Source organism: Lepidochelys olivacea (assembly GCF_965140295.1).
Source record: "Lepidochelys olivacea isolate rLepOli2 genome assembly, chromosome: 2".
NCBI classification, from domain to species: domain Eukaryota; kingdom Metazoa; phylum Chordata; order Testudines; family Cheloniidae; genus Lepidochelys; species Lepidochelys olivacea.
Window position 1 is genome coordinate 94,538,126 of NC_140412.1, and position 27,348 is coordinate 94,565,473.

Consider the following 27,348-nt stretch of genomic DNA (forward strand, 5'->3'; position numbering starts at 1 on the left):
TAACAAAAGTAAACTTCTGTCTCACCACACTGGTTACCAAGAAGTCTAAAATGCATCAGTGATAAGTCTAAAATGAATCTTGAGGCATTCCAGCCCTTGCTTTACCACTGGACTCTATGATGAGTGGTTACTGAAAACCAATTTAGTCACATATAGGGTCTTCTAATCTCAAGAGATCAGCCACATAGTCAGGTCAATATTTAACTCAGATGTTATCCAATAATCTACACTGTTGCCAATCCTTTATTATCTGATATCTAAAGGTTTATTTATAAGAGAAAAGAAAAGAAAGAGGAGAGAATTAAAATGGTTAAGGAAGTCTTATACATACAATCATTGCAAAGTTCTTGGATCAGGTTTGTAGCAGTGATGTTACAGACTGGTCACTTGTAACGTCTGTGGTAATTTCCAAAAGATTGGAAGGTCCTCTGACCATAGTAAATATGGTCCTTTTATTGTAAATCCGTAGTCCAGAGATCAGAGCAGGAAAGAGGCAAAGTGGAGATGGTTCCAGGGTCCTTCTTTTGTACTTTCTCCCATGTGGAGGGACTGCTTAGTTTATGGAAAATTACAGGCACAAGATGGAGTTCAAGGTCACGTGAGCAAGTCAAATACCCTTGCATGCTTCGATGACTCACAGAAGCAGCCATTACCCATATTTTGGCTAAAGCATCCACAGGAAGGACCACCAGGCGGGGAGAAGCTTCTCCTGTGGCCCATTGTGAGATTTAAGTGTTATTTAATGGGCCATCAACTTGAATAGTTCATTCATAATGTGTTGGCCAGTTTGGATATAAATTACCTTGTGGATGTTATCTCAGGAGCAAACACATTTGATATATAGATCTATATAGCCAATATTCATAACTTCAGATACAAAAATGATACATGCATATAAACAGGATAATCATACTCAGCAAAACATATCTTTTCCATTGACACATTACATGACATACTTTGTACAAGATTTGTTGCAATTGTCTAACAGTGGCAATATTAATGATTCAAGTGGTCATATTTCAATCATACAGCATCACAATAGGAAAGCTGGTTGGCTAGAGTTGACATAGCCAACCCTATGCAATCTCTCTGACTGCCCATTGTATCAGAAGGGCTGCAGAGGCAGGAGATGGTGTGGCAATCATCAGTCAGCACAAAGGCCCTTAGTGGGGGGCTCTCAAAGCTGGCATAATTTAGAGCAGCCCCCGGCTGTTCTAAATTACTCTAGGGGCTCCAGTGACCCAATGCAGCCCGAGAGGTTTGTGAAGCACAAAAGTTGCTTAAAGCCATATTTCCATTTTCCCACTCAGCTATGCTCTGGAACAGAGCTCTGGAACAGCTGAGGATCTGAGCCTGTGACTCTAAATTTTGAAAAATACTCTAATTCTTTTCACTGCTCTGTGCATGTGTGGGCACTTGCATTTTTCCTTTTTTTCCCTCTAGTACCTGGTTCTGCTGATTCTCAACCTTTTAAAATTTACTACAGCCTTCACTGTGCCTCCCAATATATAATTTAACTGTTAATACAAATTTTCCCTGGAGACCATAGTTTCTCTGTAAACACAGGGTAGTTACAGCAAACATTTACAGTTACATGATGCTTGTCCAGCAGCAGAAAATGCTGTAAACATTCATAGGATATCCATTGCCCAAGATGGAATATTAAAAATGCTGGTGAGCTGCTACCATTCTATCCCAGAGATTCTTTCTCCACCCCTAGACTGCAAAATCAGCCCCATTCACTACTTTATTTTGTGCTTTCTTTCTTTTATACCATCTCCATAGCTCTTTATTTTTTCTTTCCATTCCTTTTCACTTTCTCTCTCTCCTGTTGTCTTTTCCCTCCATATTCTTCTACCCCTGTGCCTTCCCTCCTCCTCTGTTATCACTCTGACCTCCATGTCTGGTGTGCCCACTGCTTCCTGCCCCATGTCTGACATCTGATTTTCTCTCATTCTCCCCATATATGGTCTATGGCAAACAAAATGTCTCATGGCCTGCCAGGGGTTTACCCTGAAAAAGCTGTGAACCAAGTTTGGGAACCCCTGGTCTATGGTGTCATGTCTACTCTATTCTTTTCTCCCTGATGTCTTTTTTTCTCACATTTCGCTGCTCCCCTTCCTGACCCATATGGATCTGTTCTCTTCATTATCTGCCCATGTCTCTGGATTGCAAAGCCAATACTAGTCTCTTCTGCCATCTACATTCCATTCAGCATCTGCTCCTCATTGTATCTTCAGGCCAGTGCCCAGCAGATGCTGTGCTCTGGGTTGGACCAGGTTCTGAGTAATCCTTGATGTTTCTGCCTGTGTTACACAGAGTGAATGTGTGTTTACTGTGGTGCTACTTCCTCTATGGACTATGGTCATTTCTGCTCTTATATGACAAGATCCCAAAGCAACAGAGCCAAAAACATGTGTCAGAAGGGTGAATAGTGCCATTGTGGCATAATTATCTACATTGATTCCATTCACATGTTGATGGCATTGCTGAGAGTGAAGTCTTGGACACCATGACAAAAGCCAAGCCTTTAGAAAGCATATTATTTAGAATAGGGTGGTTTTTTCCCCTTAACATTCCCTGATTAAGATTATAGTTATTTTTGGACATCCAATTATATTTGGTACTTTTCTCTTTACTTTATCCCTTCCTATATTGATTCTTATATTAAAAGGCAGAACATAGAATAGAGTTTTTCCCCTGCGATCCTAGCATTGTACAGCAATGTAACATAAAATAACAAAAAACAAAACAAAAACAAAACAAAAGGAAACATTTGCCCTCCAGGAGTTGTTCCTCAGTGTTCTTTGGAAGCAGGTTTCTAAAAGAAAATCATTATCAGCTGGGAAGTACAATGGCTAGCTTCTGGGTGTGAGGTGAATGATGTGAATTACAAGCCTTTGCTGATGTCAGTTATGTGTATTACAATTATCTATTTCGATTTCACAAGATTTTGTGATGAGGCAAAATGTCAATTCATGATATATGGTTAGATTTTCAAAAGTGCTCAGTACCCAAGAACCCATTTTGAGAACAATAAGGTCAATAAGTGGGTGTGAGCCGGGGAGAGAGAGCACCCTGATTTTAACAGGAATATGACAAGTCTGCAAATCAAATTTAAATTTGCACTAGCACTACATAGACTAATTTCATTCTAGATTGAAACTTTTACTCAGGTTGAAATTATTCCAATTCACTGAGTCTTGTTCCCCAAACACCCTCCCATGTAACAAATAGTGTACAGGTATATATTTTATGGAAATATGTAACACATTTTAAATTAACAATCACAATTCAAAAGGCCAATACAAACAACAATATTAAAATATATGACAAAATTGCATAGTTACAATCAAATAAAATAGTAAATCCAATAATATTAAGTATTTAAGTAACAGCATTGTTGTTTGTGACCATTTAAATAAATACAATGGAAAAGAAAGGAGGCAAGCACATTGCTAAGATCATTTTGTTTGAGATTCCCCCTACTTTCATTCCGTCTTCGGACAATTTAATATTTGAAAAGTGCCTTTAGTTTCATCTGGGCATGTGGCTGTGCATTCCCTCCCAGCTCCCTTCTCAGTCTTGCCAATGGGATGGCAGCAGGTAGTTGTGAGTGTGTCCCCTTCACTTCACAATCCATCTCCAGTCTTTTTGGTGAGATGAGTGTGTGTGTGGGCGGGGGGAGGGGAGGGGAGGGGAGGGGTGGAGGAGATGGGGAGAAGGGTGCTGCCAGGGACCTAGCTCATCCAAACTGTTGGCTGGACATAAAACCTGAAGAATCCACAATTGTAGAGCCAAAACAGAGAGTTCTGCCATTTTGTCTTTCTTTATTACTTCCCCCAACCCTCATCCTCCTATCTCCTCATCATCCCTGCTCAGTTTTAGTGTTAAGACAAGAGAGCAGGTACATTTGTGTCATCTCCACAGTACAGAGAACTATGAATGAGGAATCAGTTCTCCTTTGTCCTCCATCCCTTTCTCATACTTTTCATAGTGACAGGAAAGGGGTGAAGTGTGGTGACTCCTCTGCAAGAGACTTTCTCAGTTATGCTGAGAATAAGTATCTCTATTCGATTCAAAGCCCAATATTTCTGAATCTCTGAATACCGCAGCTTCTCATACTCTTTCTCTCTCCCTCTTTCTCACCACAGCCTTTGTGATCCTGTTGGTGGTGGAAAGCCTGCAGCTCCTCATGCTCTTTCTGTCCCTATGTTTTCCACTCTGCCCCAGGCCTTGCATCTCTGGACCTTGCAATGAAACAGCAGCCATTAACAATCCTGTCACCATGAGGAACAGCTGCAGATATAGATTTAAAATGTATTTAATGTTAAAAAGAGGAAGACAGGAATATTAGCATTCCACCTCTTTGGAGGGAGTCTGAAACCAGGGAAATAGCAGTCCGTGCCTCTAGAAGTCAGGGAGAGCCTTGCTGGTTAGACAAGTTGACTCCGGTGGCACAGGTATCCATAGTTATTGATGGAAATAGATTTTTAGCTCTATAGGAGATACTACAACAGCACACAGTAATGCTAAGTAATGCAAACCAGTGTTATCATTGGCCCTGTGAATCACAACCCACAAGATGGCTGAAAGCAGAGAGCATTTAGTGTCAGTGAATCTGAAAGAAATTGACTAGACATTTGTTAGACCCTGAATGGCAGAGTAATTGTTGTCCTAACTAAATAAATACACGCACAGTAGGTCAGACTGTACCCTAAGCTTTAGCCCTTCTGGTTCAGCGGGACCCACGGGTGTAACTGAGGGCAAAATTTGGTTCATTTTTTTATTAGAGAAGTAGTGTCTGCTGGTCAGAATCTAAAGAGCTCACTGTTTCTCTCTCTCACACATACACACAAGAATATTTGAAAGTGATTTTTTTTTTAGGGCTTGATCCTGTGAAGCGCTAAGTGACCTTTATTGCTGTTGATTTCATTGGGAGTTAAGGGCTCTCAGCAACTTGCAGTGTCAAGCCCACAGTGAAAATAATTGCCATTAGTGATACATAAACCTCAAAAAATGTGTATATGTATTTCAGATAATTACCAAACCTCTGGAGATCTCGTCACTCCCAGCAGGCTCACATGACCCGACTTTCTAGAGTTGTTAGTTGTCCCTAAATATTTGTGATTATGGTAACATTCTCCCACTGTTAAGGGTGCATTCTGTGTTTTCTCTTTTAGAGCCTGGTGCCTTCACTTTTAGTTCTTGTGAGCTCTTGTGCACAATGCATGCCAGGGAAGATTAAACCACAGAACCTACAAAACCTAATAGTAGATGTGCTTGGGGCTCAGCTGAGAGGCATCTGGGCCCGTACAACAGATCTTGGAAGATAGAGATAATGTGACCTAGATCCCCACATGTGTGTATGTGTGGTGTAGCTAATGTGAGGGATTGACTAAAGGTGGACTTGCACGGAGGCATTAGGAATTGGGAGGAACATGTTGTTCCTTCTTTAAATGAAGAGATCTGAAATCCTTGAAAAAAAAAAAGTTTGGGGTTTAGAGAAAGTAATGAAGACCATTCCCCCCTAATTATGGCCCCTTGTAAAGAAATCTGTGGTTGGTGGGGTAGGAGATCTCTGTGAGGTTAAGATCACTGGATTTCCTACAAACTGTGCCTGAAAGGCAATGAGTTAGGGGAACTCCAGAGTGGGAGTGGGCAAAATGTCCAAACCCTTTTGGATCCTTGGGACCACCCCCTCTGCAGAGACATGAGTCATTTATGTTGCTCTACTGGATAACCTCTCCCATGAAATCAATGTATTTGCACTGCTAATGGCTGAGTCCCCTTTTAGACTTCTGTGTTAGGTCCCTCTTGGATTTCTATGTGGGGAATCACAAGTGCAGTGGAGGGCCTATTGGGGGCAATGCCACAGAGCAATACTACTCTACCTTACACACCATCTGAGTTGCAGAAACTCACTGGAGCTCTTCCACGCAGAGTTCCATAGTAGGGTTTTCCTGGAAAACAGCTGGCAAAGAGCGCTGCAGAGGTGGCACCATCTCCTTTTGCATATTAATCCCCCAGGATCAACCCAGGTCAGTTACAAGGCCAAATGTTAATATTTAGCCCTTCCAAGGGTCTCAAAGTGCTTTGCAGACATGTATTAAGCTTTACAAAGCTTTAGACTCTGACCTGGGGAAATATCATTATTCCACTTTCAGACGGGGAAACCGAATAACAGAGTGTGACTAGTCCACAGGCACATTAATAGTCAGTAGCAGAGATGGAAGCAGAGCCCAGAACTCCTGGGTCTAAGTCCTATGCTTAGTCTGCAAGGTGAGTTACTTCCTCCATCTTAATAGTAGACTTACACTAAAGAGATCTAAAGCAAGGCTGATGTGTACATTCTCCAGCTCTCTGGATCCTTTCAGTACAGTTGAATTTTTTACATTGTTCCTTGCATGGAACTTTCATTTTTCTCATGCTGGTATGAAAATATTCAAAAAAAGTGTTTAAACAAACTTTTTAGGGTGTTCTTATAAAATGAGAGCACCACATTGCCTTCCGTGGTGATATAGGGTTTCCCCTAGGGTTAAATAAATAGGGAGTGCTTCTGCAGCTAGTTGAGGCCGGGGCACTGTTTTTTAAAGATTTAGAAGAACAAAATATTCTGTAATTCTAATAAAACAAAATGGGCATTGAGTGTAGCTCACCCACAGCCTGAATTTTGTAGTATCAAAGAACATTGCTGGTCACTCTTTCAGTCTACAAAGTATCAGTTGTCCACTAAAAGCTCAGACTGCAGTCCATCTATTAAGATTGGTAGAAGGAGCATACTGCAACTGCATAAATAGTAGCTACCCAGGGGCTATAAGCTAGGTAATGTATATGCAATATGTAGCTCTTTATCCACTGGAAAAATTCAGAATTGGTCTCCAATTTTTCACAGCTGAAATGACACAGGCCTTTTGCAATTGTATTAAGTTCTGACTCAGACAGCAATTTTCTGCCCATGAATTCTGGCAGTGATTACAATCCTAGTGATACTCCCAGCTGAGAAAAAAAAATATATATTAGTGATGGAAAGAATGATAATGAAGACGGTAAAATACAACAGGCTCAACCTGCGTTTGATATGGGGGTGAAAGGTGTTCCAAAGAGGATAAAAGAAGCAACCAGTTTGAACATCTTTGTCATTGTCCTCAAGTAACATAATCTTTTAACAAAACAGCAGGTGCTAAAGTGCACATGACTAATGTTTTCACTTGTTCCCTACTGAAGTGTTTTTTGTTTGTTTGGGGCTTTATTGTGCAGGGGCAGGGGGGAGAGTTGGGGATGTGCATGTGTGGATTCTGTTACCTTCCCATTATAGCTACACTTGACATTCATGCTGTGAAGTGGTAGACATTATATAAAGGTGTTAGGCCATCTCTTGGTTCTTTTCATGTTCTAGCCGAATACCTGTGTGAAGCAGAGTTGGTTCTAGCTATGAAATGCAGCTGTACCATACAGTGCTCTTAATACCTGTGTAGGTGCAGATTGGTTATACTGTTCCTGTATTTTAGGACAGGCTTTAGGTGATGTATAATGAATAAACTGATATCATTCCTGGAGCATAGGAAGGTGTGACTGTTTTCCAGGTTTTTATTGATCTACACTTCTGCCATTTGTATTACAAAATTGCATTTTGCTCATGTTTTGGATGGAATTTTGTGAACTTTATCTTGATCTCAATGAAATGATAATTTTTAGCACTAGTGCAACTCTTTGCAGGCCGGTAAGGGTTATCCACATTTTACATATGAGGAAACTGAGGTACAGAATGAAGTGACTGGTTCAAGGCCATACAATATGTTAGTAGCAGAGCAAGACTCCTTGATTCTCTAATCTGTTCTGATTCTCCCAGCCTATGTTGTACAATGAACACTGGGAAAACTATCTTGTAGCTGATCTAGAGTACCCAAAAGGTAAGAGACAATTATTGAGATTTAGTTGACAGTAACTTTCCTCCAAAACCACAAACATCCTGTCAGATAGGCATTGATAGCTACTAAATGGTTACCCATATTTAAGAACAGATATCAGTATAGAACAGAAATACAGCATGAGGCTACTATTGTTTTGGAATGACATAAAATGCTTTTGAAAGTGAGATTGCATACAGAAAGGAAAGAAATGTTCTTGCTCACAAGAGCTAGCTGACAGATTCTAATAGTCTTTCACATGCCGCACACAATAAACATTCAGCTTATCTTTCCAAGAACAATAGAATTTCATGTACTGCTGCATGACATAAGAATTAGTTTTACATATCTCCATATCACTGACTCTCTTGTAAGTTAATCTCATCTCTCATCAATTTTTCACCAGCTTCACTCTGATGTTGATAAAGGAGATGGCTCCATCAAATACATCTTGTCAGGCGAAGGGGCAAGTTCCATTTTCATTATTGATGAGAACACGGGGGATATTCATGCTACAAAAAGGCTGGATCGGGAAGAGCAGGCCTACTACACGCTCCGAGCACAAGCACTAGATAGGCTCACTAATAAACCTGTGGAACCAGAGTCGGAGTTCGTCATTAAGATTCAGGACATCAATGACAATGAACCAAAATTTCTGGATGGCCCTTACACTGCTGGGGTTCCGGAGATGTCTCCCGTGGGTAAGTAGAGAATACATTGTTCATGTCTTGGGAAATCTGTTACTATCTTTCTTAAAACGTCATTATTTTTTACAGTATCACACCAAGCTATTTAATTATCTATGAGCCACCTGCACCAGTTGGATGTTTGCAGGCTTGATGGGAAAATAAGGCTTTACAAAATATTTATTCTTTCAAAAATGTAGAAAAACTAAAATTAGCTATATAGGGATTTAGACAGGCATTTTATGGTGTACTTCTCATTTCAGTGCCCAGACCTTTGTTTTATAGTTCTCATTAAGAACAGAAAGTTTCACACCTACGCTCTGGCACAGAGAGGTGATAATACCTCCTTTTTTATACAAAACTCCATTATGAACAAATTCCTTAAAAAGCCATTTAGTACATAAAGTTTTTAGTATGTGTTGCTTATATGGGTGTACTTGTGGCACCTTAGAGACTAACCAATTTATTTGAGCATGAGCTTTCGTGAGCTACAGCTCACTTAATCGGATGCATACCGTGGAAACTGCATCAGACATTATATACACACAGAGATCATGAAACAATACCTCCTCCCACCCCACTGTCCTGCTGGTAATAGCTTATCTAAAGTGTTCATCAAGTTGGGCCTGGATTTGTGCTGGACATGGCCCACCTTGATTACCATGCACATTGTAGGGAGAGTGGTCACTTTGGATGAGCTATTACCAGCAGGAGAGTGAGTTTGTGTGTGTGGTTTTTGGAGGGGGGTGAGGGGGTGAGAGAACCTGGATTTGTGCAGGAAATGGCCCACCTTGATTATCATGCACATTGTGAAGAGAGTTGTCACTTTGCATGGGCTATTACCAGCAGGAGAGTGAGTTTGTGTGTGGGGGGGTGGAGGGTGAGAAAACCTGGATTTGTGCTGGAAATGGCCCAACTTGATGAACACTTTAGATAAGCTATTACCAGCAGGACAGTGGGGTGGGAGGAGGTATTGTTTCATGATCTCTGTGTGTATATAATGTCTGATGCAGTTTCCACGGTATGCATCCGATGAAGTGAGCTGTAGCTCACGAAAGCTCATGCTCAAATAAATTGGTTAGTCTCTAAGGTGCCACAAGTACTCCTTTTCTTTTTGCGAATACAGACTAACACGGCTGTTACTCTGAAACCTGTTATATGGGTGTGTTAGAACTGTATCTCATCTGTAATAGCCAAATTATGCTCTGTGGGAACATGTGCATGGACCCAAGAGCAGAGCTTGGCCCAACTTAAGAGAGTTTTGAAGTTTATTGTAATTAGAGAGTGAAGCCTTGTAAGTAGTTCAAGTATTCTGCTGGAAGATAGCAATGTGAATAAGGCACATCTAAACCCTGTCTACATTCAGATCTATTATTTAGTCATTTTAAAGGACCAGCTCATCAACAGGTGTAAATTGGCAATGCTCTATTGGCTTCAATGGAGCTATGCTGATTTACACCAGCGGAGAATCTATTCCAGAAACTGGCTCACAGTGAGTTTTGTTCCGAGCTAAGGGCTTGTCTATGCATAAACTGGAATCGAAAAAAAAAAACCCCGAAATCAGTTGTAATTCAAACCTTTTGTTATTTCAGTGAAACTGTATATGTGGAAACTCTTCTTTCAGATTAAGACTGCCCTATATCAATTTAATTTAAATTGATTTTTTACTGATTTAAGTTATATCAAAATGGGAATTCAATCTGAATGAACAGTGTCCACACACAGACTTGCACTAATGATGTGAATTACAATCATTTTAGTTTTTTTCAGTTTGACTTTTGTATGTTGGCAAGCCCTATGTTACTGTTCCAGAATGAAAGGAGTAGAGAGACCAACAACAACAAAAAATCTCTTGCTTCGGAGTCTATTTAAATCATTAGTCACCATTACAAATAAAGGAGACTCACTTGAAATCGAAAATATTAACAGAGAGAACATAAATAGAACGTTGCTACTGCCATTTGATTTTACTTAGCAGAAGTCATAGATATGATCCCTCAGTTGATATTTTGCATTTATCCAAGGTCATTTCATTCTAGGTCAGTGTCAGAAGAGGCAGAAGCAACATTTAAAGGAAAGACGGGGATCAATATTCTTGTAAAATATTAGGGGGAAGGTTAAGGGGCGAGATACTTCTAAAAACTGTTTCCTACTGCACTCTGGAAAGAGAAGATGATTCAGATAATTCAAGAGACTTTTAAGAACAAATAATCCAAAAGGTTAAGAGCAATATATTCATTACCAAGAAAAGCCAAAATACCAATTTTTAGACTAAGTGGCCTCTCCCAGGGTTAAGCTAGTTTTACTGCAGCATCACTGTTTTCAGTCATCTTTGTACTAAATATATATTGTTTAGTATATACTAAACAATAGGGAATTTATCCAGAGTCAATTTATCCAGAGCGCAGCAAGAAGTAAGGTTTTAAAGCATCTAACTTGTTCATCTTGCACCCTGAAGAACGGTATCTCCATCTTTCCTCCTGGTGTAACTTCTGCCTTTTCCCACATTGATTTATATTGCTAAGTGACCATGGGTAAGTGCCACACTAAAAGTGAGGGCTTTTCCCCCCGAAAATATAGTGGGAAACAATCTTTTGGTTGTGCATTTGAAACTGGATTTTCACCTGACTCTTTTGCCATTTGATAGAAACACACACTGGTGTCATTATATATGGTAGAGAAAACACACACTATTGTTTAATGTGAGCTGCTTTCACATATTTCCTTGCTGCTTCACCAACATAAATGACTGGGTGAAATTCTCCCCTGAGCAGGGCATCAGCACAAAGTATATATACCATTTAACTCCTACTTAACTCCTCAGCATAGATCTTAAGTGGGACTTGAGTGGTGTGGAGGCCTTGTGCTGACCTCTGCATGGGATTGAATTGCATCTCCTTTGAGATTTCTAGAATAATACATTTTAAACATCTTCAGAGTTTGCATTGTAGTAATACTGAATACTGCATTAATATTGGATTAAGGATTTAGTAGCATGAAGCCCTTGTGTGGCATTTATCTTATACAGTCACATTGATTCATAGTTTATTCATATTACATAATTTCTAATTAAACATCTACAGCATTCATGAAATATTAAGGGGGAACAAAGTATCTCTCTCCTATTTTGTCTAAAATTATATCCATGACAAGGATTTCTTAATTGAATATGAAACAGAATGAAAAAAAATCACAGGTTTATAAACCAAAATGAACTATAAAAGCATGAGAACTATAACCCCACACTTCCAAATAGGATTATTATGTAAGCATAATGATTCTACATTACATTTTGCAAATATTTTAGGACATTATCTGAGGACTATTGAAGCCAATCAGAGTCTTTCCTTCAGTGGGCTTTGGATTGGACCTTTTATGAAAATATTGGGCAGGGGAATATCTTCATAGACTCAGAGAACTGGAAGGGACCTCGAGAGGTCATCTAGTCCAGTCCCCTGCACTCATAGCAGGACTAAGTATTAACTAGACCATCCCTGAAAGGTGTTTGTCCAACCTGCTCTTAAAAATCCCCAATGATGGAGATTTCACAACCTCCCTAGGCAATTTATTCCAGTTAACCACTCTGATAGTTAGGAAATTTTTCCTAATGTCCAATCTATACCACTAAATTTTGATGGCTTGCAAATTTTTCCAATAATAAAATATGGAAATAAAAAAGCTCCAGAAGTATGGCCTATAGGAATGTCAGAGACAATAAAAAATGTTAAATTATGGATAGAGTTATGAGTGACGATGTATTTTGCTTATTGTAAAAATGTAACAGAATGTTATATTCTAAACAACAAAATAAACCCCTTTGCGAATGGATCTAATGATGTAGGCTGGAATTTCAAAAGGGCTCAGTATGCAAAAGCTTCCACATAGGCATCTAAAAAAGTGGATTTGCAGAACGCTTGAAAATCTGGCCCTACATGCTTCAAAAGTAAGGAGACTGAAAATTAAGATTTTTACGCCTACCTTAATTCTGTCTCTTTACTCTGCCAGTTTTTCACTTACTCACAAGAAATCCTCCCCATTGCCACATAAAAGAAACATATTTGTCCTGTTACATATATGATGTATAATGGTATGGGCTTTCATTATATGATGATTTATTAAATTCATTTTTTTAATCTGTTCCTGTGCCACAGGGGCTTACAATTTAAAAAAACAACAACAGACCTTTATCAAGCATAGCCAGTCACTAAATAGGTTTTTTTTACACAGGTTTTTCTTAATGGGCCATGTCAGCCCTAAAAACAATCTTCTCCCCAATATTCCTTGCACAACCTCATTTAAAACCCCTGCCCCCATACCTCTACTTTTTCTCAAGGTACTTACAATCTTTAAAAACCTACAAACACGCAGTCCCAAATAAGCTCCTCTGCAACAACCAGTTAACCTCAAGCCACCTTTTACCAACATGAATAACCTACGAGAATAGGTGACCTTTTGCAGCATGTCCTGAATGGCACCAAATCTGGGCTCTGGTTTATCAAAGTGGGAATGAATTCTAAAGCCAACGGTTACTCACTCCAAATGTCCTGCTGCTATCCCCCAAATTTTTAAATAAGAGAGTAGTTAGGTCACGTGCTTCAGGTTATTATAACTCTCTCTCTCTCTTTATAGTAATATTTGCTCCCTGCATGAAACACCATTTAATAAGCACACTGCCCCATTCTGCATTAGCTGTATTTTCTGTAAGAGTTTAAGGTGTAGCATAATTACAGAGGTCCTACCTGGAAGTGACTAAGACATGGATAATTGTGGCTAGATCCACATCTAAAAGAAAAGGAAGAAACCTCCTTGGCAAGTACAGAGGATAAAATAACTTACACTCTTATTTTTGGCCGATACAAGTATAGGGTAACCACAAGACATTGTGAAGATGTGTATTTTGCTGTGGGTTCCACAGCCCACATATGTAGGTTGATATGGTGCAGATTAATCTTTTGCTTGTATATGTAGCTTGGGATCTCTGACCAATCTTGGGATGGTGAATGAGATTCATTGGGGCTCCCAGTTCATTAGTGGTGACAGAGGGGAATAAGGTGTGGTGTGGTTTGTATGTGCAGTATAAATTGCAAAATGTATCATACCTACCTCATACCTGGAGGCCAGAAAGGGTTTGGGTTTGTGGCTATAAGTAGTAAGTGGGTTCACACTTTACAAGCCAATATGTAGAACTGTCCATGGAATAGTGAGGTTCTGTAGCACATATTTGAATATTATGTGAAGAAAAGTGGTCAGAAGTAACAGGTAGCTTTAAAGTTGGTGTAGGAATCTTAATGTCCAATTTCCTTACTTAAAAGTGTTGGTTTTGAAATGTAACTACTATAGAAGAATCTATTATTTTTTTCTAAGCAATATAGATTATTGTCCTTAAATCTATCTTAAACTTTTGGCAATCATTCTTTTCTTTTCTTTTCTTTTCTTTCGTAAAGTAAAACTTCCAAGTATTTTCATTTCTTTCCACTACTATTTTAAATTATTTTAATGAAGAACTTTTGAAAAAGAATGAAATAAAAATCTTGTTAACTTATATATATATATATATAATCTTGTTAACTTATATAATAATGATTATATATATATATATATATAAAATGAAACAACAGCTGGGGGTGGTGGTGTATGTTCTACTCCTTGGAAGACCCAGAAGCAAGACTAAAGACTACCAGGGCTTTAGAGTGGTTGCCGTGTTAGTCTGTAGCAAAAACAACAAGGAGTCCTTGTGGCACTTTAGAGACTAACAAATTTATTCGTGGACTAGAACCCACGTCATCAGATGCATGGAGTGGAAAATACAGTAGCAGGTATATATAAACACAGTACATGAAAAGATGGGAGCTGGCTTACCAAGGGGGGGGGGGGACAGTGCTAACGAGACAATTCAATTAACAGTAGAATACCAAGGAAGGAAAAATCACTTTTATAGTAGTAATGAGGGTGGCCCATTTCAGACAGTTCACAAGAAGGTATGAGTAACAGTAGGGGGAAATTAGTATGGGTTAATTAGTTTTTGTAATGACCCATCCACTTCCAGCCTTTATTCAGACCTAATTTGATGGTGTCCAGTTTACAAATTAATTCCAGTTCTGCAGTTTCTCTTTGGAGTCTGTTTTTGAAGTTTTTTTTGTAAAAATTGCCACTTTTAAGTCTGTTACTGAGTGACCAGGGAGATTGAAGTGTTCTCCTACTGGTTTTTGAATGTTATAATTCCTGATGTCAGATTTGTTATAATTCCCGATGTCTGATTTCTCTATGCAAAAGAATAAATGGACACAAATGCGATTTTTCCTCCCTTGGTATTCTACTGTTAATTGAATTGTCTCGTTAGCACTGACCCCCAACTTGATAAGACAACTCCTATCTTTTCATGTACTCTGTGTGTGTGTGTGTATATATATATATACACACACACACACCTGCTACTGTATTTTCCACTCCATACATCTGATGAAGTGGGTTCTAGCCCACAAAAGCTTATGGCCAAATAAATTTGTTAGTCTCTAAGGTGCCACAAGGAATCCTTGTTATTTTTTTTTACAAGGGCTTTGTATCACTATCCGCATTTTCTGAGAGCTACAAGTACTTACTCTCCAAACCTTTTTTTTTTACTTCCCATAGAACACATCCTCCTCCTAGGAGGAATTTTCTATACACAATCTTCACATAGAAAACTTTCTATCTGAAGTGATTTTATGCTGAAAACTTGCTACACAAAGGCTTCTACATGCTAAATATCATATACATAAATAAGTAGGTTGCACACAACATTTCTTTTGTAAAAAGTCCTTTATAGAATATCTGCTCAGAAACACACGTGGTAGAAAGATTTCTATATGAAGGTTTCCTACCTAGAAAGTTTTCTGCAGGAGATATTTGTATGAAGGGACTTATTTTCACTCCAGAGGAGAGCCAGGTGCACCAAAGAATGGTTTCATAATTTAATAAGTCCCTGATTTATTCCTCTCCTGAAGTTTAGAAGCTCAATTGGCTTCATCAATGGAGTTTGAAAGTACACAAGCACAATTAAATTTGAAGAATTTACAAGCTCCCTATGTTGTGGCTGCAGAGCTTGTCATTTCCTTGCAGGCATTTATTTGCAGACCTTGAAAGAACCATGAGCAGTGAACAAAGACCTTACTGTCTGCAGATCTTGTAAGGATCACTGGCAATATTTGCAGACCTTGTAAGCTCCATTGACAATGCTTAGAGACCTTGTAAATTCCAACATAGTAAGCCTGGCATTCACAAGGAGCACAGAATGTTGAATAATGGTTATAATATTCATACACTCCAAAGTTAGGGATTCTGGCAGGGTTACACTAGGCCCCTGTTAGCTTTCATTGTAGAACAAGCTGTAGAACCAGTTTAAAGTACTGAATCAAAGGCCTTAAGTACGCACCAGGTCCCTAAGTTGCTGACAGGAAGGTGACAAAAACGCACCGTTCCCTGTCTAATCTGGCAGTGAAAGACAAATTCTTTCAAAGCTCCCAAAAGCTGACTAGCCTGATGCATGCTCCAAGGCCCAGAAACCCAGTCGTTCTCTAATCCCAAACAGGGGCAGGGTGGGAGTTGTTCATCCCAGATGCAGAATGGCACCTCAGGCAAAGGAAAGGGCTTATTAACCCTCCTCTCAAATGTATGGGAGCCAATGGGCTTCCTCTGAACCCTTTCAGCCAGCCAGCCTCCCCTCCCCAAGCCAACGAGGAGGCTGACAGCCCACAAGGAGGAGAGGACAATGAGGAGAGGCAATCCTTAAAGGGGCCAACGGTTTTCTTTCCCCAGTTGGCCCTAGACATGGGAGGGTGGTGGGGGTGGGGCATGTATAGAGTTGTTGCCATAGCTAATAATGAGTTGGGGTCTCAGCCCATTTCTGGGTGGACAAGTGTTTACATAGCAAATTACCATCACAGTGGGCCCGAATGCATTCCCTTATTGGTGATCTGATCACTGAGGGCAAATATTAAGTGGTCATAGGGAATGAATGTCCCTCTGATACCTAAATGTGGTCCCTCCAGTTCAGTACTGAGCTACATTGATGGGGCAATGTGGGGTGGTTCTCACTGCCATTTACCATTGTGTACCTATCTTGTGGACTACTAAACCACTTACGTAACAACAGCCAAGCCAGCTCTTTCATCAGAATGGAAAATAACCATAAAGGCAAAATATTAAAATATTCAGTAAGATCATGTACTTATTATATATTTGATGAGGCAGTTTTAAAGGGCAGCAATGAATCTGTAGTGACGTTACAAACGTGTATCATAGCAGCCTCTAGTAGTCATTTAGAAAGGTTGAGCTGACATTCTGAGTAGGATCAGTGTGGAAATGTAGTGTGGGCAAGTCACAATGTTATGTGGAACCAGCGGGATGAAAAAACTATAACATTTTTTGTAAGTCTAGTTTGTTGCATTTATGTAATTCAGAACTGTGGGACATTTAACTAAAGTAGTGTCTTAAACCTTTTACAGGAACTTCTGTGGTTCAGGTAACAGCTACTGATGCAGATGACCCTACTTATGGCAATAGTGCCAGAGTCGTTTACAGTATTCTGCAAGGACAACCTTACTTTTCTGTGGAGCCAAAGACAGGTAACTTTCTCAGGTTCCCCCACAGATAAGTCCACAGTAATGCTGAGGTATAGTTTTAGTTTAGTTGAGTTTATAGTTTAAGTCCACATTTGTTTGAAACTCAGACGGGATACTTGCTAGTGAAGTGTGTTGTTATAAAAATGAATTGTGGTTTTAGCACTCTTATTTCCATATGTCAATAACATGTTCAGTTTGTAAATTAACAGCACATATTTGAAACATATAACCATTTGAAAATATTTATATCTGTCCTGTCCCTCGCTGTGATCTCACCAGCTTCATTGTCCATTGCCCCTACATACACCAGCCCTCTTCAGGCTTCCTGAGATTCCTCTTCTGTATGACCACTTTTCTCAGCTTCCCTTTGTTGCCAAATACTTCACTGTGGGGCTCAACTAGTCTCCATATCTGGATGAGGCCTGGCCTAGATTGCTCCTTTGAAACCTTGAACATTTCTGGATTGTCTGTAGATGTTCTCAGGTGAGCATAATTCTCTGGGCGTGCCTGTTTAAGAAGTCCCAATGGCATACAAGTAGCCAGCTCAGGACCGATACACAGCCATAAACCAGCTAGGCTCCAGGATTAAACCTTGCTCAAGGTATGGGAGTTTAGGCTGCTGTGTGGGTAGGGTGGTGGATTTGCAAGGAAAATATTTAAAAAATTCAGACATTTCTTAATGAAAAGATCAAAATTTCAACATCACCTGAAGCCTATTCCCACTTCCCACCATATCAGTACATGCCCGTAGGAACACAATGAGATTGAGCATCAGAGAAAGTAATTTCCGGCGCAAATTTTCAAGGTGTTCGTCACACACCACAAATTGATGTAATTTATTTTACTTAAAAGTGGACTGTAACAAACACTATGGTTTACACTGTGCGCATGCAAGCATTTTGTGCAGAAGAATCCATTATTCTATTCCATTCTGCTTTGATCCACATATTGTACTCATCACTGTAATATTGGTAAACATTTGCCATTAGTTGCTGCATAACTGCTGCAGTTATTGTTATCATTATTATTTTCATTTAAGCATTCATGATATGCTGTACAAGGCATACAAATCAAGACTTGCCTCCCTGCCTGATTTGATTTTGTACTCCTCTCGTTTCTGCGTTTTTATTCCCTTCTCCCATTTTGTAAATGCATGCCCTTTTTGGGTGTCTTCTGACTCCAGATTTCCTCCTCAGAAAGTGAAAATGAAAATTCGGTGAGAAATTTCAAATGATTCTTTTTAAATTTTATTGACAAATTTTCATGGAAAATGTTTTGTTTTTGTTTTTTTTTGGCCCGGGGCTAAAAACAAGGCATTGTGCTTTTGAATGCCAATAATTACCTGGCACATTTTTGCCAGCCACCACCAAAAATATATTTTTTTTTAAAAACAATTTTCTGTATGTTCCACAGAAATTTATGAACTTTTACAGCCAAATCATTGTGCACATGTCCTTACAGTCTCCATGAAGTCTGTGAACATTATCCATTCTATTGTATCGGCTCTTATGAAGACAAAATTAGTAACTTTTGCCCTTTCTCTTTAAGTGTGTATCTGGTCCCTATCAATGTAGCATCTGAGTACTCAACAGTCATTAGTGAATTTACCCTCACAATGTCCCTGCGAAATAAGGAATTCTCTTATTATCCCTGTTTTACAGTTAGCACAAACTGAGGCACAAAAAAATAAAATGATTTACCCAAGACAACTTAAGAAGTCAGTGGCAGTGCTGGGAATGTAACTTTTCTGAGTCCCAGTGCAGAGCATTAACCACATGGCGAGCCTCTTTCCAACACTTTAACAATGCCTGAATTTATGGAAATGAGCTATATTCTGGTATAACTGCATTCGCATTAGGGGTTTTGTGCCATGGCAGCTATACCTGTTTCTAAATCGATATATTGGTATCCAAAATTTGTATAGCCCAGCCTCTTAGACAGTGGCATGGTAACTTCTGCTCAATCAAAATCTTTGAAGAATGCTACTGAAGTGTTTTGTTATGTTTTTATTAGTTGTGATGCCACAGTCCTCTATGTACATGACAATTATCTCCCAGAAATGATGACTAGCATTGGAAGAGTTATGACAGTAGCTATAAATGACCAAAAGCAAGCAAATCAGAACATTTAGAAACAGTTAAAAATGAATATGTTGTGAAATTAAGTATTCATTTTTTCCACAAATTTGTTGTACCATGAAATCTATTTGTAAAGCAAATATTTTTGCACAGAAAAGTTTAATGCGGAGCCCTGCGTTCAAAAGAAGTGAAGATAAATAGAACTGTAACTAAACATTTGACAAATCTCCAATGAAGTGATATGGGCCCCAGTGTGCCTCTCCTTTATTTTGGTTGTTTGTTTCTTTTGTTGGTGATACTAAGCATTGGTAGAGTAAATGCCTGCCTCTCTGGAAATCAGAGTTAGCAGCTGTACAATGTACGAAACATGAAATATTCATAAAGTCATTGTGGTTTGAGAAGGAATATTTATTTATCTGATACATATCGACAGAGCAGAATGGGTAACGCACTGGATTTTTTGCTTCTTTTTTTTTAATTTCAAATCATAATTACAAATTGTATGTAAATGACTAAGTGAATATAACAATAATATTATTTCATATATTAGAGTATTTCAGTTAATACATCAAAGCCTAAATGGGGTGCTTTAGAAGTTGCAACTGTTTAAATAAATAGCAGCCAATACAAAATAGCTTCATTTGACGGTGTTAGAAGGATATGAGATAAATAATACTCAGAATCCGTTTGGTCAATGACGATTTCAAGACCTTTGTTAAATTGTTCACTCAGCGTGGAATCTTGAAAAACAATACAAATACGTGTTTCTCCGTATCACCCCAATTGTGGGGAAACGAAGCTGTATGAGAGATCGGATGGCTGAGGACCCACAAGATGTGCAAGTGCCAGCAACTCCATGAAATCCACCCGGGACTTTTATATTGCTATTGATTTCTCATAGAGGGCTCTCGTCGTACAGTGATGTGTGGCAGTGTAAAACCATACGGCACAGAAAGCCTCTAGCCTATGCTACCATCGGTTGCAAATTGTTGCCTTCTGACAGCAGTGATTGGTGGAAACTTTGAAAGGAGTCTGTGGGTTCCGTTCAGTTCAGTTCCCAGTGAAAAAGTACCATGACAAAATTTATACTAATTACCCCCCTTCTTGGCACTCTCAGCAGAGATGCAAGGGATTGAATGGACATGGAAACTGACCCAGAGGTAGTTATTTCAGACCGAGCTTCAAACAATCCGCAGGAGCTTACACTACATGGCTGATGCCTATGTAAAAGCTTTCTATGAGAAAACTACTTTTCTTGATCACTGATTTCACAATAGGAAAGACCCATCTATAGCTGTTGATGCTGTCCCATATTGACATAACAAGTACCTTCACCATTGTACCTGACAATATATTATAGATATGGAGAAACTAGTCCAAATCATCCTTTTATCTCATTACAACACTATTCTTTTAAGGCAAACATAATGTTTATGTCAATATATTTACCAATAATAAATGCAACCAATGATGTGTATTTTGTTGGTCTCCAGGTATTATCAAGACTGCCCTACCGAACATGGATAGGGAGGCCAAAGACCAGTATTTACTTGTTATTCAAGCAAAGGATATGGTTGGACAAAATGGTGGACTGTCTGGGACCACATCTGTAACTGTCACCTTGACCGATGTCAATGATAATCCACCACGGTTTCCACGGAGTAAGTTACTTTATGACAGTTGCTACCTTTTCTAAATGTTCTGCATGTTGTACATTACATGCCGTCTGTAAAATGGAGCTTATCATACTTATCTCCTCTTTAAAGTGCTTTGAGATCTCTGGATAAAAATTGTTATATCACAGCTAGGTTATATTTTTAGTAGTATTAGTATTATTACATTGGAAAAATCTATCTTGTTTACCAGTCCACACATAAATATTTTTCAGATCAGTTTAAACACAGTGATGCACACTATGTACATGTATTAATATCTTTTGTTCTTTCACTGTCAAAGGAAAGATAAAAGATTTATAGTGCAGCATTTACTTCTGGGATTTCAAGATGCATATTTTTTCTTTCTTGCATAAACTTCACATTCCTTTGGAAATACAGCAAGATTTTTCTTGTGCAGACACTCAGTGTTTCATAAGAAATCAATCTTGGAAGAAACAAAACCATCTGCCCTCAATTTACTTGTGTTGACCAAAATGGCTCTTGACTTAAGCAAGAAGAGGAAAGAAACAAGTATATTACCAAATTTGAGGCACCCTGTTTATAAATTACATTTTATCTCATCCCTTTTCTTTCTTCCAATGGTCTTCCTTGTAAAGTCATTGCTACGGGAAATTAGAATAATGTGCAGAATGTATTCATGCCCAATCTGGCCTCTTCTCAAGTGTATATGAAAAACAAATATGTCCAAAGAGAAGGAGAATTAGATTTCCTGCCTCCAATTGCTTGTGGTATTAATAGAACAACAGTGAATCTATTTCTGGAGGTGAGAATGGTATTGGCTGCACACTACACTCCAAAATCTTTTCTAGCTGCATTGTATATCACTTTCTACTTGTACTACAAGGTTGAAATTTTCAAGGGAGAGGGAGATGCACTTATTAAAGGGTCAGAAACTGAGTATATCTCAAGATCCAGTCATGTCAAGTATGGGCAGGGCTTCCTTGAGATTTACAGTTATAAAAATTAGGACTAATACTCATTCTATTGGCTTTTATTTTATTCCTCTCATATTATAGGAAATATACCAAAAAAATCTTGTTCTCTTGAACCTTTTTAGTAACAGTTCATCTCATTACTTCACTCTTTAAATTTAGAGAGATGCTGTCTAAACAATCCCACAAACCTGGTGGGAGAGAGTGGAGGATAGAGAAATGATACCCACTGTCTTTCACCTCAAAGAACAATTGTTCTATTTTTCAACTAAGACTTTTATGTGGTACCTTCAACAGAGTTGTAAAGTTAATATAAGTCATGACCCCGGGTTCAATGATTGTTTTAAATTTTACAGGATCATATCAGTATAATGTCCCAGAGTCCTTGCCTGTGGCTTCAGTGGTGGCCAAAATAAAAGCTGCAGATGCTGATGTGGGCCCTAATGCTGAAATGGAATATAAGATTGTGGATGGTGATGGCCTTGGAGTTTTCAAAATTTCTGTTGACAAAGATACACAGGAGGGAATCATTACTATTCAGAAGGTAAAATTCACTTTTTTTTTTTTATTTGTGGTTGAGCAAGACCAATGTAGTAGGTATAAGGATGAGACTGTATGGTTAAGATGGGGAGGATCCTCACCTGCTTTTACTGGGTCATGTTAGCAGATCTCATTTTGATTTCAGTTTTTCTAAAAAAATGCCTGAATATCATTTGTACTGAGCCCAGTGATCTTTGGTGGGTTTTTTTAAAGCCCCAGCACCTATAGAATTATCTGAGAATTTCAGCTTTCATTTATTAACTGGTAGATTTCTAGCTCTCAAGATTGCAGAGAAAAGGTTGCCTGAGGGCACCCTTAAGACTCAATAGCCAGAAGGCAAATAAAACGGATCCCAAGTTTATTATTTTTTAAAATCTCATGATTTTTCAGCCATTCTCATAATTTTTCGGGGCCTGAATTCACAATTATAGCTGTGTAGGATCCAGAATTTCCATTCTGTGGGAAATTCCAGTTTGTTTATATGCTGAAGAGGTGATTTCTTCATGATACAATTGCAATGTACTGCCTGATCCTGTGAAGGTACTGGCTACCTCCTGAGAGCTGCTGAACCCCCCTGAAGTCAGAGCAATGTGAGGATATTCAGCTTCCCCCAAAAAATCAGTTCCTAATACTGCAACGTGATTTTCAAATATCCTCTTTCAAGGCAGAAGCGATCAAGCATACTTCTTGCATACTGTGCTGATTTCTACTTAACACATATTTGAAATATAGCTAGTGAAAAGTTAGCCTTTTCTTTGTTCAGCAGCCAAATTCAATGTGGCTTCTTCAGCTTGCTCATTTAATGTCTCCAAGTACAGCTCTGGAAGATTTATGCCTGTCCTAGAGGGAGAACATTTGTCAGTGTCACACTGAACAATATTGAATCAGTCTGGGGTCTCTGATGATCCAAGTCAGAAGCTGATGCATATGTTTTAATTTTGCTATGAGCCTGTAGGCATGAAACTTGGACTCAGAGAATCTTGATTTCAGTGTTGTACAGAGTGGGTAAATAACTGCCATTTATTATTAATTATTATTATTATCTCTGTTGTCATTGTTATATTTATTGTTGGGTTTTGACCTGTCCTTTTCAGTGCTGAAAATTTGGTCTGAAAGGTGCTTCATGAAATGCCTGGTGAACCACATTAAAAAGGTTACCAAATTTTGACTCACTCTACTACTCCATTCCGTTAACCGTTTTGAAACCTTTGTTGGGTCAAAAAATAGTGCCTCAGAAATACGGTAATCTTTTATCCATTTTCCAGCATCCCATCCATTTTCCTCCTTTTAGCAGCCTGGCATCATCCGGACTCTAAAATCTACCTCTTGGACTCTAAAATCTACCCTTGCAGCATAGGGCAAGCTCAAGACCCTCCACAGTACATAAGCTCTACACTGGAGTTGCACGAGGGAACTCAGTGTGGGGTGGGTATGTAGGGATGCCTGTGCACAGTCGAAAGAGCCTCCTTGTTATGCTTGCATATCTCATTGCAAACAACATTGAGTGAGGGGGACGGGGATTGGCAGTGGAAGACTCCAGGACTGATTCCAGGCTTGGGGCAAGGATTTCATTTCCCAATTCCCCTTTCTCTGCAGTCCACTTACACAGAATTCAATTATGGGTACTGTATGCAGGTGGAATGGATTTCAACTATAATGTCGAACATGCTAGCTGACAACTGAATCAGCCAGACGGTGTCACTGCATGGTAACATGACTGAGCTCTGCATAAAAGTGTAAGGGAATGAGTGTAAGTCTGTAACTTGGAACTTACCTAACAGCAATGCTGTGCTACCAACTGCAGGAAGTATTCTACACAAGGGTCTGTAATTCATTGCCTTCTTCCCAAAAATCAGAGTAGAAATTAAGGAACAAAATTTCAAAGAAGCCTTAACCCAGCCTCAAATTTGTTTGCCCATAATTTAATGCATAATGTGTTTGTGTGTGCAGATGTCATTTGTGCACATACATCAAGCAATTAGATGTCATGGGAAACACTTCTGAATAGGGAGGCTTGTGTTCAATGTACAAAAATGCATGTGTAACTGTGCACCTTGGCTTTTGCACATAGTTACTATAGTCATTTGTGCAAACCAGGCAAATGGGCATGCAAAGGACCACTTGCTGTCAGAATAAATACAGAAACACACTTGGTTCTCTGTTTAATATTTGACTTCCTGCTACTTGATTTTCACATAGAAATTATGATTTTACTTTCTGGCTTTAGTAGGGCACAAATTTAGAGATAATTAAAATTTTGGTCTCATTGCTAAAGGTCTAGGTTTTGCTTAATCATACACAGACCTTATAGAATCATTAGTTAAAACAAATGAAGATGAGATTTCCTAAAAATAGGATATCAATGTTATAGAAAGAAATGAGATTTAGGGATATTAGCAAATAAAGCAGAACTTGTGTACATTCAGACTGAGTGGGAAAATGAAAGAAACTACCCAAGTCAGCAAAAGATGTAAGTAGTGTGTAATAAAATAATCTATTAAGGAAAGAGCTGGACGGATGTTTGGAAAGGGCCAGACACTGGGATGCTGATATTAAGACTCAGAAGCTAATTTATAGTTGTGTATTCAGTGAGATTATTTGTATCTAATAGATCTTGCCCATTTAATATGGGTATTGTCTTTGCTGAGGTTGAGATTGAAGTATGAGTTTTGAGAGGGTGTTAGAAAGTTGTTTTCCTCCCATGCACATTTCAACACATCTCTTCTCTGCATCTTAGGGGCACACGTTCCAAAACAAGGAGTTGTAGCCTTTGTAGCTGTAATCTAAACTTCATGGGGTATATTCTGCCCTCACTTACACCTTTTCATTCCTACTCAATTCAGTGGAGTTGCACAGGTATAAGTGGGGGCTCCATGTAGGCTGATTTTAGATGAAATCTTTTAATGGTGGGAGATGCATTGGGGAGAAAAGTGGATCTTCTGTTCTCATGGTTCATGCTGCCATGACAGGACCTGGGAGGACATGGTGTTGAGAATGCTTTACTGCTGCTGCCTAGTGCCTGAGACAGTGCACAGTAACTGACTGGACTCCTAGTCACATTTCATAGCTGTTAGTTGAGGCCCCATTTGAGGCAATATTTGTTGTGACAGTAGCTTTGCCCTCTACTTACATTCCCCTGAGCATTAGGGGGAACTGGGCAAAGGGAAGAGAGGCTCCCTACATCTTCTTCCCACTCTTCCCTTGCAAGACAATAAAGAGCAGGATTTGGCCAGTGATATATTAGGCACCATTGCTATGCATGCAGGACAATGTAGAAGTCTTTCATATAGACCAGTAGAGACTCTGGGGCTCTTCTTTCCCAGAAAGTTTTGGAAGGACACCCTTCCCTACCCCCTCAGTTAATGGAAGAGCTGGGAACAAGATCCATCTTTTGATTGTGTGCATGTGCGTGTGATGCCTTACCCGACTCCATGCCAGGCAAACTAGGATTGGACACCACGACTGGATGAACAGGAGAAGCATTCAATATTTAAATTTGTTTCAAGCTCATGCCACATAAATTAATTGTTTTTATTTTCTTTTGATTTTGGAGATCGTTCCTTGGGATAAGAGCCATGTCTTCCACAAAGCAGAGCAGTCTGTTGGGGATTAAATAATAATAGTGGATGAAATCTTGGAACATTGAAATCAATGGGAGTTTTTCTATTCACCAAGTTTAATCTAGTAAATAATAATAATTATAGAAATGAGCCATTTACGTTGCTATTGGCATTTTAAAAAACCCAACCAACCAGCAAATTAAGTCCCTTCTATATCACATGAGACATATTATGCATTTGAATTACTAATCTGCTCCTTACCTAACAATGCATGCACTGTGTGTATGCGGAAACATTTTATCCTGCTTATATATAGAAACACACATACCAATAAACTGATACATTGTTCCTAGCATGTCAGTTTTCATTTACTGCCTGAAATCAGGATTGAAAAATTTACCAGATATGTGTGAGTCAGAAGACAAAACCTACTGGTCAGAAGCAAGTACAAATAATGAGTGAATGAGGACTCACTACCAACATCCCAGAGGCAATGGCCTCATGCAAAACCCAGCCCATACCTATCCCCAGCCACTGGAAGAATGGAAAGTGTTGGGACTAGTAGCAGGGTGCTGTCCTTGCAACCTGCTTAGAGTGTACATCTTTCATAGCAACTCCTGACTAGTAGTTACCTAATCAGTTTGGAGCCCCTTCCTCTCTCCGCCATGATTCCCCCTCTCCCTCACCAAACCAAACCAAACAATTCTTCTGGCTGCTGGAAGGGAGAAAAAGGTATGCTAGTTTTATTTTCTCTCCTAGCACAAAACTGCCTTCCTGACCTTTGTAAGGGCATATTTGCATGACTAACTCTTCACTACTCCCCTGGCTGCTGCAAATGGAAGGAGCGGTTTTTTGCTTCTCTATGTGTCCTCTAGCCTCAGGGTCTGTTTTTGTTACCCTTAGTGAATAGCTAAGTAAAATCAATGAGAGTTAGGCAATTCACCTACTTAGGTGTTTTGTAAACCCTGATAGGCACCTATATGCATCATTAGGGACCTAAATTTCTTTAAACATCTGGCCCTACATCATTTTTGAAAATGGAATGTAAGTACCTAACTCCCTTAGGTGCTTTTGAAATGTTTATCCTTGGTCTCTATGTGCTTCAGTTCTCCATCTCTGAAATGGGGATGATAGCTTTTCCTTTCCTCACAGGGCTGTTGCGAGGGTACATATTTTAAAGATGGTTTTGCAGAAGCAGCCGTGTTAGTCTGTATCCGCAAAAAGAAAAAGAGTACTTGTGGCAGACTAACAAATTCATTTGAGCATAAGCTTTATGTTTTTTGTTAGTCTCTAAGGTGCCACAAATACTCTTTTTCATTTTAAAGATGGTGAGGTATGAGGGGCATTATCAGAACTATGATTGATA

At 39.1% G+C, this 27,348-nt stretch overlaps 1 protein-coding gene across 1 annotated transcript in view; it reads left to right on the forward strand.

Moving 5' to 3' along the window:
• Positions 1 to 27,348, forward strand: part of LOC311515594 (cadherin-7) — a 101,627-nt gene that overhangs the window by 38,256 nt on the left and 36,023 nt on the right. Inside the window, exons 3-6 of the mRNA XM_084618798.1 lie at positions 8,317 to 8,611; positions 17,080 to 17,199; positions 20,768 to 20,935; positions 22,239 to 22,426. Of these exons, the coding sequence (XP_084474924.1) occupies positions 8,317 to 8,611; positions 17,080 to 17,199; positions 20,768 to 20,935; positions 22,239 to 22,426 (771 nt within the window). The remainder of the gene's footprint in view (positions 1 to 8,316; positions 8,612 to 17,079; positions 17,200 to 20,767; positions 20,936 to 22,238; positions 22,427 to 27,348) is intronic.